At 33.5% G+C, this 21,419-nt stretch overlaps 1 protein-coding gene across 1 annotated transcript in view; it reads left to right on the top strand.

Annotated features, from left to right (window-relative positions):
* Positions 1-21,419, top strand: part of Slh (sec1 family domain containing Slh) — a 349,840-nt gene that overhangs the window by 287,860 nt on the left and 40,561 nt on the right. Inside the window, exon 20 of the mRNA XM_090408533.1 lies at positions 5,222-5,297. Within this exon, the coding sequence (XP_090264659.1) occupies positions 5,222-5,297 (76 nt within the window). The remainder of the gene's footprint in view (positions 1-5,221; positions 5,298-21,419) is intronic.

The raw sequence follows: 21,419 nt of genomic DNA, 5'->3' as shown, positions 1-21,419 counted from the left end.
TAAGAGAAGGTGATCTAGTTTGGATGTCTGTAAGTGGCCATGAACATCATTTATGTTGGAATTTATGCTGCAGATGTTTGTAAAGTGGATGTGGAAATGATTTTTTTTGGCAGGGATCCTGGTAAGTTTGGAATTTTGTGTTTAACTTGAATTGTTTGGATGAACTGGTTGTTGAAAGAGATTTATTTATGTTCACAATGTTGCCATCATTATTTGTCTGTTTAATTTTTCATTTTTGATTTGTTATTAGATGAAAGGAAAGAGTGGGGACATGCAGTAAGAGGAGATTGGTACTACTACTCTGACTCCCTCACCAGGCAGGACCTGGCAGAGTATGTGGCAGTGGGATTATGCGCCAGTTAACCAATCAGTAACAAGTTTCTCCTGGGACTCCTTATTGACTGATTGCAATCTGGCGGCCTGCGTTGCCACCATTTTAACTGCTGTACCCTCAAAATGGAGGAGAGGTCTGGGTCTCTAAGTATGCTAGTCATGTCCTTGAAGGGTATCGCTCACACTGCATGGAGAAGATGGGGAACAGGGACAGAGGCCAAAATGGCATTCACCACTTCAGATCCCCAATAAGTAGGGTAGTATTTCACCAGGCGATTAAGGTCATCTACCACCTGGTGGTCTAGTTGGCATTTCCTCCAACTAAGAAAATATCCTTTTGTGGCTGGAATGCTCACTGCAAATGCCAGAGCCCCTTTTGTGGAAACAAACTACACCACAGCAAAGCAGTGTTGACCTAACAGGAAGAGGCTGTGTATTGCCCAAGTGGCCCAAACTAATATATGTTGTTATATTGAGGTAGTAATGACTAGGAAAAGGAAGGGATAGCTGTACTATTCAACTCTAAATACAAGGATAATCATCTTGAATTGCAGGCGTTGTCAAGTAGTGATGTGGGTAGACATCAAAAGGGGAATTGGGCAGTGAGATTTATTTATGCCTATTGTCCCACAATAGGTTATGCTAAAGAAACAGAGTGATTTTCATCAATGTAGAACGCAGCTTATATAAAAATAAAGAAAAAGTTAGTACTTGTTAAAGATTTAAATAGCAGAGCAGGAAATGAATAGCGGACATATAGAAATGCTTTGGAAATTTGGAGAAATGAACAAAGCTAATATTACTGGTACGTATCTACTGGATTTCTGTTGAAGACATGAACCAGTGTTTACTGATACAATGTTTCAACATGTGCAAAAATTCATATGAAGAATAGATGCAAGAAATAAGAAAAGTCTCATTGACTGTTATTGTGAATAGCAAAATCTTCACCAGTTCAAGCATATAGGAGATTTGAAAGAGGAAATAATCATCATTTAGTTTTGAGCAGAAAAAAGTTGAATATCATATTGAGAAATATGCAAGAATGTTTTAAAAAGAATTGGTTAAGCAGCTTTCAGAGGAAATATACAAATATTATCAGAGGAAACTGAAAGAGTTGGAAGGAAAGAATCAAATCTTGGAAACCCAGTAGCAACTCTAAAGAAAACATTCATTTATTCAACCATCTAAGTATGTGAAGTTCGCAACAAGGATTGAAAAAATCTGAACTACTGTGTGGCAGACTCAGGAAGTTAAAGAGGCAGTCATGGGAAAGGATAAGGCATATTGAAAGTTCTTAGTAGCTCATCTCAGTTAGTGTGATCACTTAAACAGAATAAAAGATGAAAGGTTAGTAAAAACTTTTTTTTTCCTGCCAAAATGGCAGGCAGAAGACTCAGAGGCTGACCAAGATCCAGGTGGACTGATACAGTAAGAAGTACCAGAGAAGACCAAAATATCAGGTCTAACAAGATTGGACCCCTGGCAAATAACAGATTAATTTTGAGGAAAATTATTGATAGGAAGTTGATAATTGTTTAAGCCTTTCATGTAGTACTATCATAATATCCTGTTTGCCCTGCCCTCCTCCCCAATGGTGCATATCAGGAATTTGATGATGTCAGCATATTAAAGATAGTACAGAAAGATGGTTTAATGTCAATCCAGGCATAAGACAAGAATGCACACTATCTCCTCTTATTCATTATCTATATTTATCACATTACAAAGGAAAATGGCATCAAACCTAGTAAGTATTTTTATTTGACTTATTATTATTATTATTTGACACCTCCAGGGAGTCCCAGGACTCATCGAGGGAGGGCACCTGCTCTACAATTCCGTCTCTACCAATGCCATCTACCACCGACCACCACTGGTATTTACACAGATAATCACAAACATCCATGCCCACAGCTCGATTTGAACCTGCTGGAGAGCGGATACGCCATCCACTCGGCCAACTAGGCCAAGTGGATAAGTACCTGTTGGATTTCTTATATCTACTGATATAAAAATTGGAAATATTCAACTCTAGTCTTTACTTTATGCAGATGATGTTATCCTCCTAAATAAATCCATCAAAAATGTTTAAGATTCTTTAACTGAATTGAATAAACTTCTCTTTGCATCGATTAAAATAAGGGAAAGTAAAATGTTGGTTTTTTTTAAATAAAGACGGCAAATTAAATATGAAAAATAAGCAAATCTCATATGGTTTGGAGATGCATTAAACTAGCAGATACAAGATATTTTTGAAACCAATTACAAGTGTGGTCTGAAAAGTTCTCGCTCTAACAATGAAAAAACGAATTTATAATTTCTAAATTATTTTTATTTTACAATATAATCTTCCTTAACACTAATACATTTATTCCAGTGATGCTCCAGCGCCATTATCCCATCCCTATAGTGGTTCACAGTAAGATCTGCAAATCACCCCTCTACAGCTACAATCACCTCTTGATTTGAAGAAAAACACTGACCAACAATTAAGAGTTTTAGTTTTGGGAAGAGATAGAAGTCAGAGGGAGCCAAATCTGGAGAATAGGGTGGATGTTCCAACAATTCATAGTGCAGATCTCTTAATTTCCCCATTGCTAAAACACCTTTGTGGGCAGGTGCATGGTCCTAATGAAAGATGATTTTTTTCTTCTGCAAACTGGGTCTTTTCTCATGAATTTTTTCATCTAGTCTAGTAAAAGATCAGAATAATATTCCCTGGTTATTGTTTTACCCTTTTCAAGATAATTAATAAACAAAATGCCTTTAGCATCCCAAAACACCAATGCCATGACCTTTCCTGCTGTTGGAACCGACTTTGTTTTCTTTGGTGCTGAACAGCCGACTTCTGTCCACTCTTTTGACTGCTGTTTGTATTCTGGTGTGATGGTGAATCCAAGTCTCATCCATAGTAATAAATCGACACACAAAATCAGTTTTATTCTTGTTAAAATGCTCCAAACACTGTTCAGAGATTTTCATGCGAGTGCACTTTTGATCTGCTGTGAGCAAGTGTGGCATCCATCTTGCACAAAGCTTTTTCATTTGCAATTCTTCATTCAAAATATATTCTACACATTCTTTTTAAATGCCTATAGTCTCAGCAATTTCATGCAATTTGACTTGCCGGTCATCCAATACCATATCGTGCACTTGATCAGTGATTTCTAGTGTTGTTACACGTTTTGGATGTCCTTCACGTTGATCATTTTCAAGGCTGGTACGACCACGTTTAAACTCGGCAAACCATTTCTTAATTGTCTAAAATGAAGTTAAAGAGGGCTCATAAACTTTTATGAACTTCGAATGACTTTCTTTTGGTGTTAAACCTTCTTTTACAAAGAATTTTATAACCCACGATACTCAATTTTATCCATTTCAAGGGATACAGATGACACTTTTGCTTCAGACAGCTGTATAAAACAAACTACTTGATAGAACAACTTGCAATTTCACATGGATGCTTATGATAGATGTACCAAGTTTTGCCATCTGTGTTCGAGACCGAGAACTTTTCAGACCACCCTCGTATAAGTTATGAATCAGAGTTGTTTTAGAAATAAAACAGTCAAGACTAGAGACCACAGATATGAGACTAGAAAAATTATGGGAGAGAGCAAGCAGACTGAATCCTGTCAGAATCATATTATAAATGAACAATTAGAAAGGAACTTAACACTGCTGGCATTCTAGAATGTGTGTACGCATTCAGAGAGCTAATATAAGTGACCATGCCACTTTATATTAATAAAGTGGCATGGTCACTTAAATAAAATGGGGAAAGAAGGGAAAGTTAGCAATATGTATGGCTGCTAAGGAAAAACCCAGAGCAAACTCAAGATCTAGGTTGAATAATGTGGCCTGAAGAGCTGTAGAAGATTGAAATGAAAATCTGACATTACTGACAATATCATATTAGAATGTATGATATGAGGAAAGAACTTGAAATTGTTAGCATCCAGGAATGTGTTAGCAGAACTAATCTCAGGTGGTATAGTCACTTAAACAGAATAGGAAAGGAAAGATTAGCAAAACAAGTGATCTCTGCCTGGTTGGCAGGAAAAAGATCCAGAGGGAAACCCACATATAGGTGGGTTGATACGGAAAAAAGTGCCTTAGAAGATAGAAATATACGCTCTGATAATATTGGAGTCTTGACAGGTAACAGATTGATTTGGAGGAAATTTGTAGATAGGAAGTTAATAATGATATGTTTTTCATTTTTTCACGTAATACTATCATTATCCTGTACACCCCCTTGAGGGTACATGTCAAGAATTTGATGATGATGACGAAATGGCAGATTGTTAATGTTTTCTTTTTCTGTAGTGAAGATGTGGAGTGATGAAGATGATTAGTTTTCTTTTTCTGGAAACTCAATTTTATTCCTGCCCCATGGGTTTTTCCATGGGTTAGTTTTTTAAAAAAAGTAAGCCTGCTTATTTACACATGCCTTGACATTTACACGTGACATAATACAGTATACCTTAGCTGTTGCATAGGTTGGCCTTAATGCTAATCAACTGAATACACCATTTTAAAAGATGATTTGGTTGTTTGAAAAAAAACAAAAACAGGATGAAATGATGAAATGTTATTTATAAATTAGAAAATTAAGGAGGAGGAGAATTTTAAGAGAGAATGTTATTGTGGTTCTGTGAAATTTCAGAGAACGGCCAGTAGCATTTCAAAGATCGAGTTGTAATCATTGTCTTTATTTACAGGCTTTATTGCCAATAGCTGGTCTCAAGAATTATCTGTTGCTAATAGAAAAAATGACTTTATTTGAAATGTGTTATCTAAATGTATGTTATATAAGGTCCTACTGAATTCAAATTTTCATATTTTATTTTTTTTATCTTTATTTCTTTTTTTCTAATTCCAGCATGTTTTCCAAATTAATGACACATGGTTCTCAGTTTGTGATGGAAGGTGTAAAAAATCTTGTAGTAAAAAAACATGTAAGTATCTCTATGGTTTTATAGTATTTTAATATTAGAATGGATATTCTACACTTATCACGGTACATATGTCATTAAAGTAGTTAGAATTATATATATATATATATATATATATCCTGTTTAGTTTACATGCTGCTGATGAAAATTCCATTCAAATGTGCATTCATACTTTAAATACATTTCACAATATAAATTTGACTGGCATATTCAAGAAATACCTTGCTTATTCAAACATTCAGCATAAAACTTTTAAAAAATAATTTATTAAAATCTGAGCTTACAGTTTTATTATTTTGTAGTCAACTCTTACTATAGCAAACACTATTATAACAAACAAACTCATGCTCCTCTAGTTCCAGTGCTATTCAAAAGACAATTCACTACAGCAAAAACTCTCCACTATAACAAATTATTCCTGTGATACATATGAGTTCTCTGTTGTGAGATTGACAGTACTTATTACTGAATTAATGTAAATACATGAATGAAAGAAAAAATGTAGTGTACTTTTCTCTAGTGTGCCCAAAAAACCACTGAAAATCATAGTTCATTTTTTTTTTATTTGTTTCAGTTTTTAGGTGCATTTTGAAACAGTGTCTGAATAATGTATTATATCTTCCTATGCTTATTATCCTACTCCCAAAGAATTTAGTGAATTTGGTATGTGGCATCCTCGTGAAAATTTAACAAAGTAATTAATTAATGATACACCATTTCATAGTACAAACAACAATAGATAAATTGAGTTTAGACCCATTTTGGATTTAATTTTTTATTTATTTTATTTTTTCTTATATGAATCCCATCCAATAAAAGGCTATAAACCTATAGTACAGAACAAATATTAGATAATAAAGAAAAGTGATAATTCAAAAACCTTGTTCTTCAAACCAAAAAATGTACTTTTTTCAGCCACTTCAGGAATGATAAGTAGTATAGTGTTATTGCACTAGGTGACAAAAATTATCTACACCTAAAATACTGTACTAATGAATGATACCACTATAAAACAATTCTTTTATCAAATAGCAAACACATTATAGCAATATCTCTTACTATTACAAATTGTTGAAACGGTAGTTTGTAATAGTGAGCGATCACCCACTATAATAAACTGCTTCTGTCATCCCTATGAATTTGTTGTAGTAAGAGTCAACTGTAATCTTAGTTTTTATTAATGTGAATCCTACACACAAAAGGCTGTCAAATTCTGTTACATTACTGTGAGAAGGGTAAAGATTAAATCACCTGGAAACAAAACACTGCTCTACAGACCAAACATGGAATATTTTTCAAGTCACTTTAGGACTTCAGTAATCAGAGTGGTGATTTCACACTGGATGATGAAATTCATTATCCTACCTAAAGACATTCATAAAACATCCATGCCCATAGTAAGAATTGAACCTACAGCCTATATTGTGATCATGATGCACTATTTTTATGATTCTCCCAGATTATTTACATACTTTTATTATAAAAATTTGTAATAAAATTACGAATAATAAAAGAATTAAAGCATAATAGAAAAAGTAAACATTTTTTAAGGTTAATGTTTTAGGATGCCTTACAGCACCAAAATATTTTTTATAAAAAGTGGGATTTTTTATTAGTCAACTCTCACAATAAAAAATTACTGAAAAGTCCCAACCAAAGCCCTCTAAGATACATGCTATGCTAAAAGAAATCTATTGTAGCGAACTATTCACTATAACCATTGTTATGGTCCCGATGAATTTGTAATAATGAGAGTCAAATGTATGTCACATCAATTTTCCAGTAGTTATTAATCTGATTTTGCTGACTGCTAGCTAGTGACTTTTTCAGGTTAATTGCATATAAATAACACAATGTAATTAATCTAAAACTAAATCATTAACAGTACAAGCCATAATGAAAAAAACAATGCAGAAGTTGAAAGCAGATCATGTATTATGTGTTTTTTATTTGAAACCTGATGATGTCATAATTGAACTCTCAGACTTTAGGGACTTCTAGACATCATTTTAAATTATTCCTTGATTCAAGGGAACTGAAATTCTCTTCTCTTCCAGATTAAGGTATTGTGGCTGTATCCCATTCCATGCTGTGTGTGTGTGAAATAGACATATACAGTTAGGCCTGATTTTTCCTTTCTTTCTGATCTTGAAATTTCTACTAATCTGTCCTATATATGGTAAATAGCACTAGCAATGAATTTTCTGAACTCATAGGTATTTTTGAAAAGTTGCAGGATTACCAAAAGATGTCAACCATTTTCAAAACTACTGTCTATAAAATTCATTGCCCATGCAGTATACCATACAATGGTCAGAGTGGTAGAAATTTTTGACCAAAAAAAAAAAAAGCTTAGCAATGTGGCTCCCAAAAGGAAGGAACCATTAGGCTAAACCACACATCTTGTCCATAAACCACAACATGAATGGAATACAACAAAATACCAATATCTGTGTATATAACTGGATTTGAACCCACAGCTAACCAGGCCAGTCAATTAAACATATACTTTTTTCTTATGATATTATTTTATACACATTTGGTTTTCCAGTGTTTGAGAGATTTGCTCAGCATTTATATAAACACAACTATAGGCAACAGACCTAATATTACCTGCATCCCTGACATTTAAATTTACAGTTTACAGTTGAAACAATATATCAAGTGGCATACACTTTACAGTAGTATTACACACAATTGTTTTGCATTAGCAAGTAGTAAGCAGATGAATGAACAAAGTTGTTTATTTGACCATCACCTGAATTCAAGATTGGTACTATCAACATAAGAAGCCTGAATAAGAAATGTAAGATATATGCAAGTATACTTGAGAAACGGTTGAGGAAGGGAAGGATTGTGGAAGGGAAGCTTGGTGAGGAACTAGCTGGATTCAGGCCAAATAGAGGCTGTTAGGATCAGATTTTCACTTTACGGCAAATAGTTGAGAAATCGGGAATATAACAAATATCTGTATTTAAGTTTTTTAGATTTGGAAAAGGCAAAAGGCATATGACAAGGTGCCAAGAGAGAAACTATTCAAAATACTACAATTGTATGTCAATGGGGCATTATATCAAGCAATACTTAGTCTTTATTTGAGTTGTAAGCAATTAGAATTGAAGGAAGTACAGGAAAAAGATGGTTTAATGTTAAATCTATTGTCAGACAATGATGTACATGGATCACATTATGAAAGAAAGTGGTATTCAACCTGATATCAAAATTGGAGATGTTAATGTCAGCTCTTTGCTCTATGCAGATAATGTTATACTTCTAAATAAATCCTCTACAAGTCTTCAAGATTCCCTGACTAAATTGAAGGTCAGCAATAACAAGTCAAAGACAATGAAAATAGGCCAAGGCATTGAAAACTTCAACTGCATTGCGAATGGAGAGCCTTTAGAACAAGTAAAACATTTCAGCTACTTAGGCATGATTTTTAGTGAATATGGTAAATTAAACATGGAAATAGACAACAGAATCAACAAAGCTGGTATGGTGGGAAGTCAACTGAATACATTTATATGAAATAAGAAAGAAATCAGTCAAAACAATAAATTAGCTGTATACAAGACAGTGTTCAAACCAATTTTAACTTATGGATCTAAGAGCTGGGTCAGAAGTAAAACACGTGACCAAAGACTAGAGACCACAGATATGAGAGTCCTGAGAAAGATTAGGGGTGTGAACAGATGGCATCCTATTAAAAATGAGGATATGTAAGAAAGAACTTGACATTGTTAGCATCCAGGAATATGTTAGTAGAGCTAATCTCAGGTGGTATGGTCACTTAAATAGAATGGGAGAGGAAAATTTAACAAAATGTCAGGTTAGAAGGAAAAAGACCCAGAGGAAGACCAAGATATAGGTGGATTGATATGGTACAAAGTGCCTTAGAAGATAGAAATATAAGATCTGATAATGTTGGAGTCTTGACAGGTAACAGATTGATTTGCAGGAAAATTGTAGATAGGAATTCTTGTAGATAAACTTATACATTGGTGATATATAACTGTCAGATTTTAGAGAAAGACAACATATACTATAATATGAATTAAAAAACTTTAATTAATGCTTCCTATATTTCCAAACAGGCAGGACAGCTAATATCAGGATATCTGAACAGAAGGATTAGACCTTCCATATATCCAGTTCCACCAATACAGCTACTCAGGACTTACTGACCATGCTTTGGATACCCGCCACAAAATACTCTGAAGAAAGCCACTTTACTACACCACAGCAAGTATAAATTGGGGAGTTTTTTTTTTTAGAGCTGAGGCTGGAATCAGCCTCAGCTCTAAAAAAAAAACTCCCCAAACCTCAGCAAATTTAGATGCATGAGACTACCCCAAATATGGGAAGCTTGCATTCTTAGAACATCAGCCGAACATCCAAGACTACCCAATTTAGCCCACTAGGTGCATCTTTTGCGACTCTGGGACTGACTTCAGTTGTTTTCTTCAGCCATATTTGCTTAGTGTTAGTGCCTGCGTGCATATATCATTATTTTTATGTTCCCTGAAGATGGTAATGTAACATTACTGAAATATAGGAAGTATTAATTAAAGTTTTTTAATTAATATTATAGTATACATTGTATTTCCCTAAAATCTGACAGTTTTGTAGATAGGAAGTTAGTAATGATTCAAATTTTTCATGTAGTACTATCATATCCTGTACACCCCTTGATGGTACATGTCAGGAATTTGATGATGATGATAAATAAATGACTGCAAAGCAAAAGTCAGAGTAAAATGGATACTGATTGTCAATATTGCATGCTCTTAGAACTCAGTTGATCTCTTCTTTTATGTTTTGCATTACTGTCATTGTCATGATTTCCAGTGCACATCTACTCTATGGGAATTACAACAAGAATTCTGGGTTTTTTTGGTGGTCTTGGGAAAGATCAGAGTTTCTGTGAGGTTTGATGATAATTTCATGTTGTATATTCTTGGTATAACTACCACTTTATGTAGCACATTTATCATGTAGGGGGAAAAAAAAAAAGTTGAATCTTTGGTATATTTCTCTGTTTAGAGTAAGGCCTGTTTGAATTAAGAATCCTATTTAAGAGATTTTTGTTGCCCTCATATATTAATAAGACTAATGCAGTTTTTAATTCACTTCTTAAAACATATTCATTCTCAGAAACAGCTTTGTTCTTTTATTTGCTGATGTCTTGATCCTATCTTGTGCAGAGTGGTAGCGAAACAAGGTATGTGAGAAGTATGTACAATGAGAAAGATGGTTTTTGCTGTCAGATTTTCATGCTTTTCCTTGTAGCTATTGCCTTCCTACAAAAGAACATACCATAAAGTTTTTGATTTGATCATTAAACATTATAAGTTTGACTCATTGAACAATCCATGGACATACTGCATCTATATTGTAAGTAATCATTGTTTTTAAATTTTAAAATAGCTATGCATGAAGTATGCAATCAGTTCAGTAACTTCTTTTTTATGAATTCCAAGGTTCTTTTCTATTAATTAAAGTGAAGTGAAATGCTAATATATCCTGGAAGAGGCACATATATTAATTTTTAGAATAAGAAAGTTTCCAAGAAGGGAAATCATTTGAATCATTTAGTTAACAAAAATTGCATTTATTAGGTCTCAGCAACTCCTCAGTGGTAGTAATCCTTTGGTTAGAAAAGACTCTAATGTACTATGATGAGTTGGCACACAGTTTCAATCCACCAGAGTATATGAGAATTTATACAAACCTTTCAGTGAAAGGTAATATCTAGCCTCAACATATGAGGTGGCTAGGTTTTCCCATATCATATCATATCCTATAAAGTTTTTATCCTATAAAGCATCACTATGTTCTGAGAACAAAAAAGGCCTGAATTTCTTATAAATAATATACTCTGACAGCAGATTAAAATAAAAATTAAAAAAAAGAAATACTTTTTTATTTAAATTGCCAAAAATGTAAAAATTAAACTCATTTTATTAACTTTTCTTTAAAAATCGAGCTTGAATTTTTAAAGCAGGATGTATCATCATCATCAGCTTAAGGGTCAAAGCTGTATAACTGGGAGGAGACCTTTATGTAGCCTTTTAAGGAATGTGGAGAACTGAACATTAAGTCAGAAGCTCACCATCTTGTGGTGCACCCTGTTAGGAATCTAACCTGGTTACTGAGTAAACGAGGATGGATTGGCAATTTGGGATTTAGCCAGCCAAATTGTATTTTTATTGGCTTAAACCACAACGTAAAATGATGGTACAACACGACAGAATTTCATGGCAGCTGGGGTGCCCATTTAAACCATGCCCCTGTTGTTTTTGTCAGGGAACCTGAGCAAACAGTTAAAAGTCAGTTACTGGAACAAATCCCAAAACTCATCATCAACAGAGTTCAAGGTTGGTACTATCAATGTAAGAAGAATCAATGGAAAAAAAATGGAATTAGCAGAAGAATTCAATAAGTAGCAGTTTGACATAATAGGCATGACTGAAACAAAGAAGACAAAAACAAATGAGATCTTTCTAAGCAACAAATACAAAATGTTATATTCAGGCAGGCAATAACATTATAATCAGGGAAAAGAGGGAGTAGCTATAGTATTCAACATTAAATATGAGGATAATCTTCTTGAATGGCAGGCAATATCAAGTAAGGTGATGTGGGCAAGTATCAGAATGAGGAAACTGGACAATGAAACACATTTGTGATTATTGTCCCACAGAAGGTTCTATCAAGGAAGAAATGGAGAATGTTTTTGAGGCATTAGAGAAGGAAGCTAACACAAAAAAAAGGAAATTTTAGTCCTTGTTGGAGATCTAAACAGCAGAGTAGGAAATGATTACCAGACATATGGAAATGTTTGGTGGAAATTTGGAAAGAAAGTGCAAAACTAATAATAGTGGTAAAAGCCTGTTGGATTTCTGTTCCAACATAAAAATGTGTACAAATTTGCATGGAGAAAAAGACGAGAAATAAGAAACATCCAATAACTATGCTATAGATGATATTATACAGAGCATTTGAAATAGGAAATGATCAGTATTTGGTTTTGAGCAGGATAAAATTGAATTATAAGCTGAAAAGAAGGGTGTTTAAGAAAGTTATAAAAACAAATCAAGGTTGAGCAGCTTTCAGAGGTAAACTATAGACTGAAGTACGCAATCATCATTGAAGAAAAAATGAACTTTGAAAACAAGAACCAAATCTTGGAATTCAGTGGCAAATCCTGAAGAAAACATGGATTGATTGAGCCAAAGAGCCATAAGAACTCCATGGTGAACTTGGGAAGTTAAAGAGGCAGTGAAAGAAAAGAAGCATATCAAAAATTCCTGGCAAGTAAGTCAGCTTGTGCTTTGAGTGAATGCAGAGAAAAATGTAAGGAAGAAAATCACTGTGTAAAACTAGCTAAACAAAAGTCATGGGAAGACTTGGTAAGAACATAGAAAATAAATATCACTAAGATAGCAAAATATTCTGGAGACTATTGAAAAAGATTAGAAATGGAAGAAAAAGTACTGCAAAAGGAATCAGAGATGATAAAGGTGACATGAAAACTGAAGATAAAGATTCTAGATCATCATCAACAAATTCCTTACATGTATCCCTCAAGGGGTATAGAGGATATGATAGTACTGCATGAAAAACTTACACCATTATTAACTTCCTATCTACAATTTTCCTGCAAATCATTCTGTTTCTGTCAAGACTCTATCCAACATTGTCAGATCATATATTTCTATCTTTTAAGGCACTTTTTACTATATCAGTGCACCTATATCTTGATCTTCCTCTGGTTCTTTTTCCTGCCAACCTGATAGAGAAGGCTTGTTTTGCTAATCTTTCCTCTCTCATTCTGTTTAAGTGACCATACCGCCTGACATTAGCTGTATTAACAATGTCAAGTTCTTTCCTAATATCCTCGTTTTTAATATAATATTGCCATTGATGCCATCTGTTCACACAGGAGTCTCATATCTGCGGTCTCCAGTCTTTGGTCAAATGTTTTATTTCTAATCCAGCTGTCAGATCCATAAGTTAAAATTGGTTTGAACACTGTCTCTTGTATACAGCTAATTAATGTTTTGACTAATTTCTCTCTTATTCCATATAAATTTATTCAATTGACTTCCTACCACACCAACTTTTTTGATTCTGTTGTCTATTTCCATGTTTAATTTGCCATCTTCACTAAAAATCATACCTAATTAGCCGTAATGTTTTACTTATTCTATAGGCTTTCCTTGCACAATGCAATTGATATTTTCAATGCTTCTGCCTATTTTCATTATCTTTGTTTTGTTATTGCTGACTTTCATACTATATCTATTACAACAGTTATTCAATTTAGTCAGGGAATCTTGCAGATTTATTTAGAAGTATAAAATCATCTGCATAAAGCAAAGAGCTGACATCTGCAATTTTGATATCAGGTTTAATACCTCTTTCCTTCATAATGTGATCCATATAGATAATGAATAACAGAGAGGTAATGTACATCCTTGTCTGACACCAGGTTTAACATTAAATTACACTGGCCAACAAAAAAAAAAAATTTTTCTGCTAATTATGATCTGACACTTGTTTTTTTACTAATTTGGGTGTGCTGATTTCAAATATCAAACCCATTTTTCTCGGTCACGTCAGGTTTTTCCTCCGTGGCATTTTCTTTTTGCTAATTTGTAAGTTTTTGATAGTTTTAAGGAGGCAGTACTATTTAGAGGATCAAAAAAATCGATTTTTTAATATTATTTTCTGAAAGTATGTACTTTTAAAAATCTGTTCCTAACTTTTTATCAAGAAATTCGAAAAATTCCCGCTCACCACTCTCGCTTGTTAGTAAATGAATAAATGTGTAAGAACCTGCAACGGCATGTACTGGCACTTTGAATGCAAGAGAGACCAATAACCGACCTAATACATTTAGGTGATGAAAAGTAGGCGATGACAACTGCCTAAAACAAATGAATGCTATATGCGTCATAGCGGACAAAGAACAATCGAAATCAGTCAATCATTAATCGATCGTGAAAGTATGATGAGCGCTTATAACGTTTCAATAAAGTCTCTGGTTTTTTTTGTCTTGTTAATTGCATGTTAGTCGGCAGTGAAGAAAATACATCATGTCTACTACTCGAAATTGTGTCAATAGTGTAGATTTCTTCTGCTACATTTGTGGCAGCTTTACTGTTCCCAGTCAAAGGACAAATATCACTGATTTCGTTAAGAAAGTGTACTTTGCATACTTTGACGTAAAAATTGCAGATCAGGACAAGTCATGAGCTCCAAATAAAGTGTGTAAGTGATGTGTAGAAAATTTACGACAGTGGAGCAAGGGAAAACGCCAAAAATTAGCTTTTGGCATTCCAATGATTTGGTGTGAACCGAAAAATCAAGTAGATGATTGCTATTTTTGTTTAGTTCAGACTTCTGGTTATAATAAGAAGAATAAGAAAAAAATGGTGTATCCAAATCTCGACTCAGCAATTCGGCCATTTGCTCATTCAAATGAAATAGCCGTGCCAATTTATAAAGGGCGTTTACTAACAAGCGAGAGCGGTGAGTGCTCTGATTCTGATCTGCGCACCGCTTTGAATAATAGGCTGTATCTTCGGGAATTTTTCAAATTTCTTGATAAAAAGTTAGGAACAGATTTTTAAAAGTACATACTTTCAGAAAATAATATTAAGAAATCGATTTTTTTGATCCTCTAAATAGTACTGCCTCCTTAAAACTATCAAAAACTTACAAATTAGCAAAAAGAAAATGCCATGGAGGAAAAACCTGACGTGATAGAGAAAAATGAGTTTGATATTTGAAATCAGTTCACCCAAATTAGTAAAAAACAAGTCTCATATAAAAGTCGGCAAAAATTGTGTTGGCCAGTGTTATCTTCCTCTATTTTCATTTCTAACTGCTGACTTGCAACTCAAATAAAGGCTAAGTATTGCTTGATGTAATGTCCCACTGACACCTTACAACTGTAGTGCTTTGAATATCTTCTCTCTCTCTCTTGGCACCTTGTCATATGCTTTTTCCAGATCTACAAAACTTAAATACCGATCTTTGTTATATTCCATGATTTCTTGACTATTTGTCGTAAAGTGAAAATCTGATCCTGATAGCCTTTATTTATCCTGAATCCAGATTGTTCTTCACCAAGCTTTTCTTCCACAATCCTTCTCAACCGCTTCTCAAGTATACTTGCATGAATCTTAAAAGGAATGCTCACTAGAGAAATATCTCTGTAATTCTCACATTTAGCTTTATTTCCCATTTTATATATGGGTACTATGAGAGCTCTACTTCAATCATCCAGTATTTGTCCCTCTGTCCAGGCCTCCTGAACTATGCAGTGCAGCCACTGTAAGACCTCCATACTGAAGCATTTCTGGTCGAATATCATCTACTCCAGCTGCTTTTCCACATTTCAGAATTTTGATGGTTTTTTACTTGAAGTATGAATATGTATTCCTGATTGCATGCCTGGCCAGTGTTTTTTACCAATGGGCTATCACTGAGTGTTTCATTTTGCAATTTTTTGGAGTAATTACTTCAGACTTCAAGGATATCTTTTTCTGCAGTTTTCATGTCACCTTTATAACCTCTAATTTCTGAGCTTCTTTAACAACCTCCAGAATATCTTGCCACCTTCTTGATATTTATTTTATGTTCTTACCAAAGTCTTCCCATGACTTTTGTTTAGCTAATTTTACACAGTGTTCAGCTTTCTTACATTTGTCTCTGTATTCTCTAAGAGCACAAGCTGACTTATTTGCCAGGAACTTTTGGTATGCTTTCTTCTTTTCCTTTACTACCTCTTTAACTTCCTGTGTCCATCATGGAGTTGTGATTTTTCTATCCTTGCAGACAACTTCACTACATACTTCTCTGGCTGAATCAATCAATGTTTTCTTTAGGACTCAACTCTGAATCTCCAAGGTTTGGTTCCTGTTCTCAAACTCTCATTTTTTTCTTGAATAATGTTTGTGTATTGTAGTCTACAGTTCACATCTGAGAGCTGCTCAACTTTTATTTGCTTTAAAACTTTGTTACATGTTCTTCTTTTCGATATGAAATTCAATTTTATCCTGCTCAAGACTAAATGGTGATCACTTCCAATTTCAAATCCTCTGTATACCCTAGTGTCCTGCACCAGAGAGAAAACATCACTGTCAACAACAACATAGTCAATGACTTTTCTTATTCCTTGCCTCTTCTCTCCATGTGAATTTGTGCACTTTTTTTTTTGTTGGAATATTGTGTTAGTAATAACCAGTCCATGTCCTTAGCAGAAATCCAACAGGTGTTAGCAATTATTATTAGCTTTGCTCTTTTCTTCAAATTTTCCGAAAACATTTTTGTATGTATGACAATTATTTCCTCCTCTGCTATTTAGGTCTCTATCAAGCACCAACAACTTTTCACTATTCATTGTGTCAGTTGCTTTCTCTAAATCCTCAAAAAAGTCCTCTACTTCTACCTTAGTAGAACCTTTTGTGTGACCAAAGGCACAAATAAGTTTCATGTCAAATTCGCCATTCTGATATTTGCCCACATCACTCTACTTGAAATTGCCTGCCATTCAAGAAGATTAGCCTCATATTTAGTGTTGAATAGTATGGGTACTCTTTCTTTTCCTTTATTGTCATTGCCTGAGTATAACATTTTGTATTTATTGGTCAAAAAGATCTTTCCAGTTTTGTCTTTTTTTGTTTCAGTCACCCCCTATTATGTCAATCTGGTACTTATCCAATTCCTCAGTTAGCTCCACATTTTTGCTGTTTAGGCTTCTTATGTTGATAATACCGATCTTGAACTCCAGTGATATTGAGTTGGTGTGTTTTAGGATTTGTTCTTGATGATATTCTAAATGTCTGGAGTAATTACTTTGAATGACTGCTATATGAAACGAGCAGTGTCAGCACGGTGGTAGAAAACTCCCAACAGGAATGCAGTCACGAATTCGTATTCATACTTGAAGCAGAAAACATCATCAAAAGGACCTGAAATTTGGAACGGTAGCTGGAGTAGATGAAGTTAGGCTAGAATTGCTGAAATATGGAGGTATAAAAGTTCTCCAGTGGCTGCATTGCATAATTCAGAAAGTTGAATTCCGAATGATTGGCAGAGCTCTCATTGTACTCATCTGTAAAATGGGAAATAAAATTGAATGCAAGAATTACTGAGTTATTTCCCTACTGAGTATTCTTGGCAAGATTTATGTGACTTTACTTGAGAAATGGTTAAGAAAAATTTTGGAAGGGAAGCTTAGTGAAGAACAAGCTGGATTCAGGTCTAATATAGGTTGTCAGGATCAGATTTTCACTTTCAGACAACTAGTTGAGGAATCTTGGGAATATAACAAGGATTTGTATTTAAGTTTTGTTGATCTGGAAAAGCCATATGACAAGATTCCAAAAGGAATGATCTTCAAAACACTGTCTAGATCCTTTTAATAAATTAGGAGATCATCCTGAAAACAGATTTACTCCATTTCTCAACATTTGATAAGACAGAATTCATTAATGACTGGAATGACATGGCAGAATTTCTTGCATCTTGTAGTAATCTACATATCTGATATTTCTGCCATATAGTAGTAAATGCGCGATATTTTTTTCTTCAAAGTGATCTGAAAGTAGCCATAATTTAAATCTAGTTTTGCAAAATATTGTGCTCCTTTCAAACAGATCCATATTTCCTCAAACTTACACAGAGGGAAATCAATAGGTTTTGCAACCTTATTGATGGCTCTTAAGTCTAAGACAAACCTTATACTTCCATTTGGTTTTTCAGTTAAGATGAATGGACTATTTCACTGAGAATTTGACTTCTCAATTATTCCTGCTCCGTATATTTCAATGGAGTTTGATATTGCCTAATGTAAATAGGAGATTGAATACAAATCTGCCTGCATGACATTGAAACATTATCCTCTGTGAAAACACCAGAGAAAAATTCAAAGGCAGATTTAAAGGATTTCAGAATTCTATTCCTTTCTTCACTAGTATTTGCTAATTTCATTGAATTCTTCACTAGGTTCTCTTTTATTTCCTCAATGTTTTCACTCTCATCTTTCTTTAGAGTCTCAATAATAAACACTTGATCATTATCATCAGTGTGTTTAAAAACTTCAGGAGGCTGATCTAATTTTCTTTTGTCACCTGATGTCCTGTATAAACAGTATTTTAGTCCATATAAGGACACTGTACCATCAACAAAGTCACATGCAAAAGCATGATATTTCAGAAAATAAATTCCAAATATTACTTCTACATTTGGATTTGAGGATTCTGGAAGAACCATTAATGGATGATAAACTTTCAAAGGAAAACAAGAAATTGAAATAAAAGCACTTATTTGATTATCAGCTGAAATTTCTGATTGAAATATGTCCTTCAGCTTAATTGGATAACTTTAAATTAAACTGCTATGTCATTTGGAATTAAAGTTTTAATTTTGTTAAACAAACTATAAGAAATGAGTGAAATATGTGCACCTGTGTCAAGTGAGATTTCAAAAGGCACATTGTGAATAAATCCTTGTAGAACTTCATAGATAATCAAAGGATTATCTCCATTAGCATAAGGAACTAATACTACATCAAACTCTCTTTCATGGTTTGAGCTGCCTTTAGCTTTACCTGTGTCTACTGAATAGTTTGACATTTCTGTCCTTGCCAATATGATATTGAATAATAATTATTTCCAATTTTTTCTATATTTTCAGATTTCTTATGTTGAAAACAAAGATTATTCCTAATACAACAGGCTTTAGCAAAGTGCCCAGGTTTACTGTATCAAAAACATCTTGGAACATACTCTTTTGAGATGTTTTATTCTTGTCAAAAACATTAGATTTGCAAGAGAAAGATTGGTTATTTGTTCTATGATATTGTTAAATCAGTTATCATCTTAAACAAAAGCTCCTGTCATTTCACAATTGGTCTCTACTGTCTTTCTATTTTTTCACTAAGAAACGTTTTTAGTTCCTCTATTTTTCCCAAATCATGTGATTTGACTTTGGACTCAGATTCTGGAACATCTTCAGTAAAATTCCCAGAAATTTCCTTAGGCTGTTTCTTTTTCTTAGCACCTTTTAATATTTGCAAGTCCCCCTTCTCTCACTTTATCTGTAGCCACTGTGTTAGGAGAATAAGTTTCATTATGGTGAAAAAAGTTTATGCGTTTAGTGTTTGTGGAATGAAATATATCTCTAAGTATCTCCTCCTTTTCCCTAACAAGCTGAAAACATTGTTCAAGATTTTTAACTTTTTTTTTTTTCTTCTATGCTGTTTCTTTCAAGTTATCTTTAAGGCCATGCCTAAACTTATAAAACAGTAACCATTCTAAAGAGAAATCTATCTTCAGATAAAACATTATATTTATGAACAATACTTAAAAGTCTGTGGTAATACTCTGAAAACAGACTCGCTATTACCTTGAATGCACTGATGAATTTTCCAAATGTCAGCCCCTAATTCTCCCACATTTGAAAATTCTGATATCAGTAAACTTTTAAATGTTGCATAACTGTCAGTGTCTCTCAATAAAGGGGATGTGTTTAAGAACATTTTGGCTTTGTCCAATAATTTATTACAAAGTATAATCAACAAATGGAAATCTGACCATTTTCCTAAATCTCCCATTTTTTCTGCATATTTAAAAAATGTTTCTATGCTTTCATGACTATCACCTAAGAACGAAGGTGTATTACAAAGCTTGGATTAATTAACTTAAAAGATTCCTCATCCTTAACAGAAGAAACTTCACTTCTAGAATTACTATCTCCTGTAGCCATTTTACTTGAGTCAAAATTAAGCTTTCCAGAGTCTGAAATAAAGTTAAGTCACAACCAATCCTGTTGTTGACTGCACCATTTGTTTATTTTAATCCTTTACTGTCTCTGTAAAGAGATTGTTTTACACACAGTGTTTAGTATTTACATAAGGATTTAATTCTGATGGTACAACGACTTTTAGAATCCAGAAAATTATTGACTCAAGACCAAATAAAAAATATATACATTTAATGAAACTAAAACACTATATACATTTTAAATAAAATTACATAATTAACTACAAAATTAATTGGATCCAAGGCTTTCAAAAATAAGTACACTTTACAGATTTTCTTACCTAAAAAAATAAAATCATTCATTCTCTGACTTATTCTGTAACTGGTTCGTTTAACATATACTTAATCATGTCTACCTTTGTTTACACAACCTTTCACTTCCATGGGACCCTTTTATTTTAAATTCCTTATTTTAGCAGACAATTTTTTCAATCATTGCTCCTGTTTCACTGAAGTATAAATATTCTTACCTCTCACAGTTCAATTTGATGCACAAATTACGAGAGAAAGAAGTTTCTTCTACTACTTCATAAACAACATATCTAAGTAGAGCACTTCATGTTAAGCCACTTTACAGTTTCAGATTTTACTAATTCTGTTGCCTTTTCCAGTAGAAATAACAAATAGATCTGGCATCCTTAAGACAGAAGATGAAACTTTTTATTCATCATTTTCTCGACCATTGAATTAGAATGTTAACTCCAATATCTTCTTTTATTTACTAAATACTTGTTGACAGCCTCATCTCTTCAGTTTAAAGATTAACAGCTATGATTCCTTTTCAGAATCTGAATCTTCTATTAATATTCTCCTGACTAATATTTTCTTAAAAACTTCCTAAGAACAAAATTCTCTGGTTGCCATTCTCAAATTTACAGATGGATATTTGGAGAAGTAGATTTATGTAAAAATTAATGGAAATTGCTTTATAAATTGGCCAGATCTGGGATTAAACATGAGACTAAAACACTCGGTGTGACATCTCAATGGTGAGCCAGCACAATTTTTTTCAATATCTGAATACATTATTATTACTATTATATAGATATTTCCACACATTTAGACTGATTACTGGGGACCCACATTAACCATGACTCACTTAATACATATCATACTTCTTCTTAAACTCATTTACTGTTGGGACACTCGCAACTAATTTTGGCAATCCATTCCACTCATTCATCACTCTCCAAGTAAAATCTACTCTGCATACCCTTACTAACCACACTCTTACATAACTTAGAAGGTGTTACTCCTAGTTCTTACTCTCTATTCATCATGTATTGAA

This window comes from Typopeltis vanoorti, chromosome 18, assembly GCF_054136105.1.
Source record: "Typopeltis vanoorti isolate ZY-2024b chromosome 18, IOZ_Tvanoo_1.0, whole genome shotgun sequence".
Classification (NCBI taxonomy): Eukaryota; Metazoa; Arthropoda; class Arachnida; order Uropygi; family Thelyphonidae; genus Typopeltis; species Typopeltis vanoorti.
Note: the sequence above shows the minus strand (reverse complement) of the source record. Positions and strands in the feature narration are given on the sequence as shown.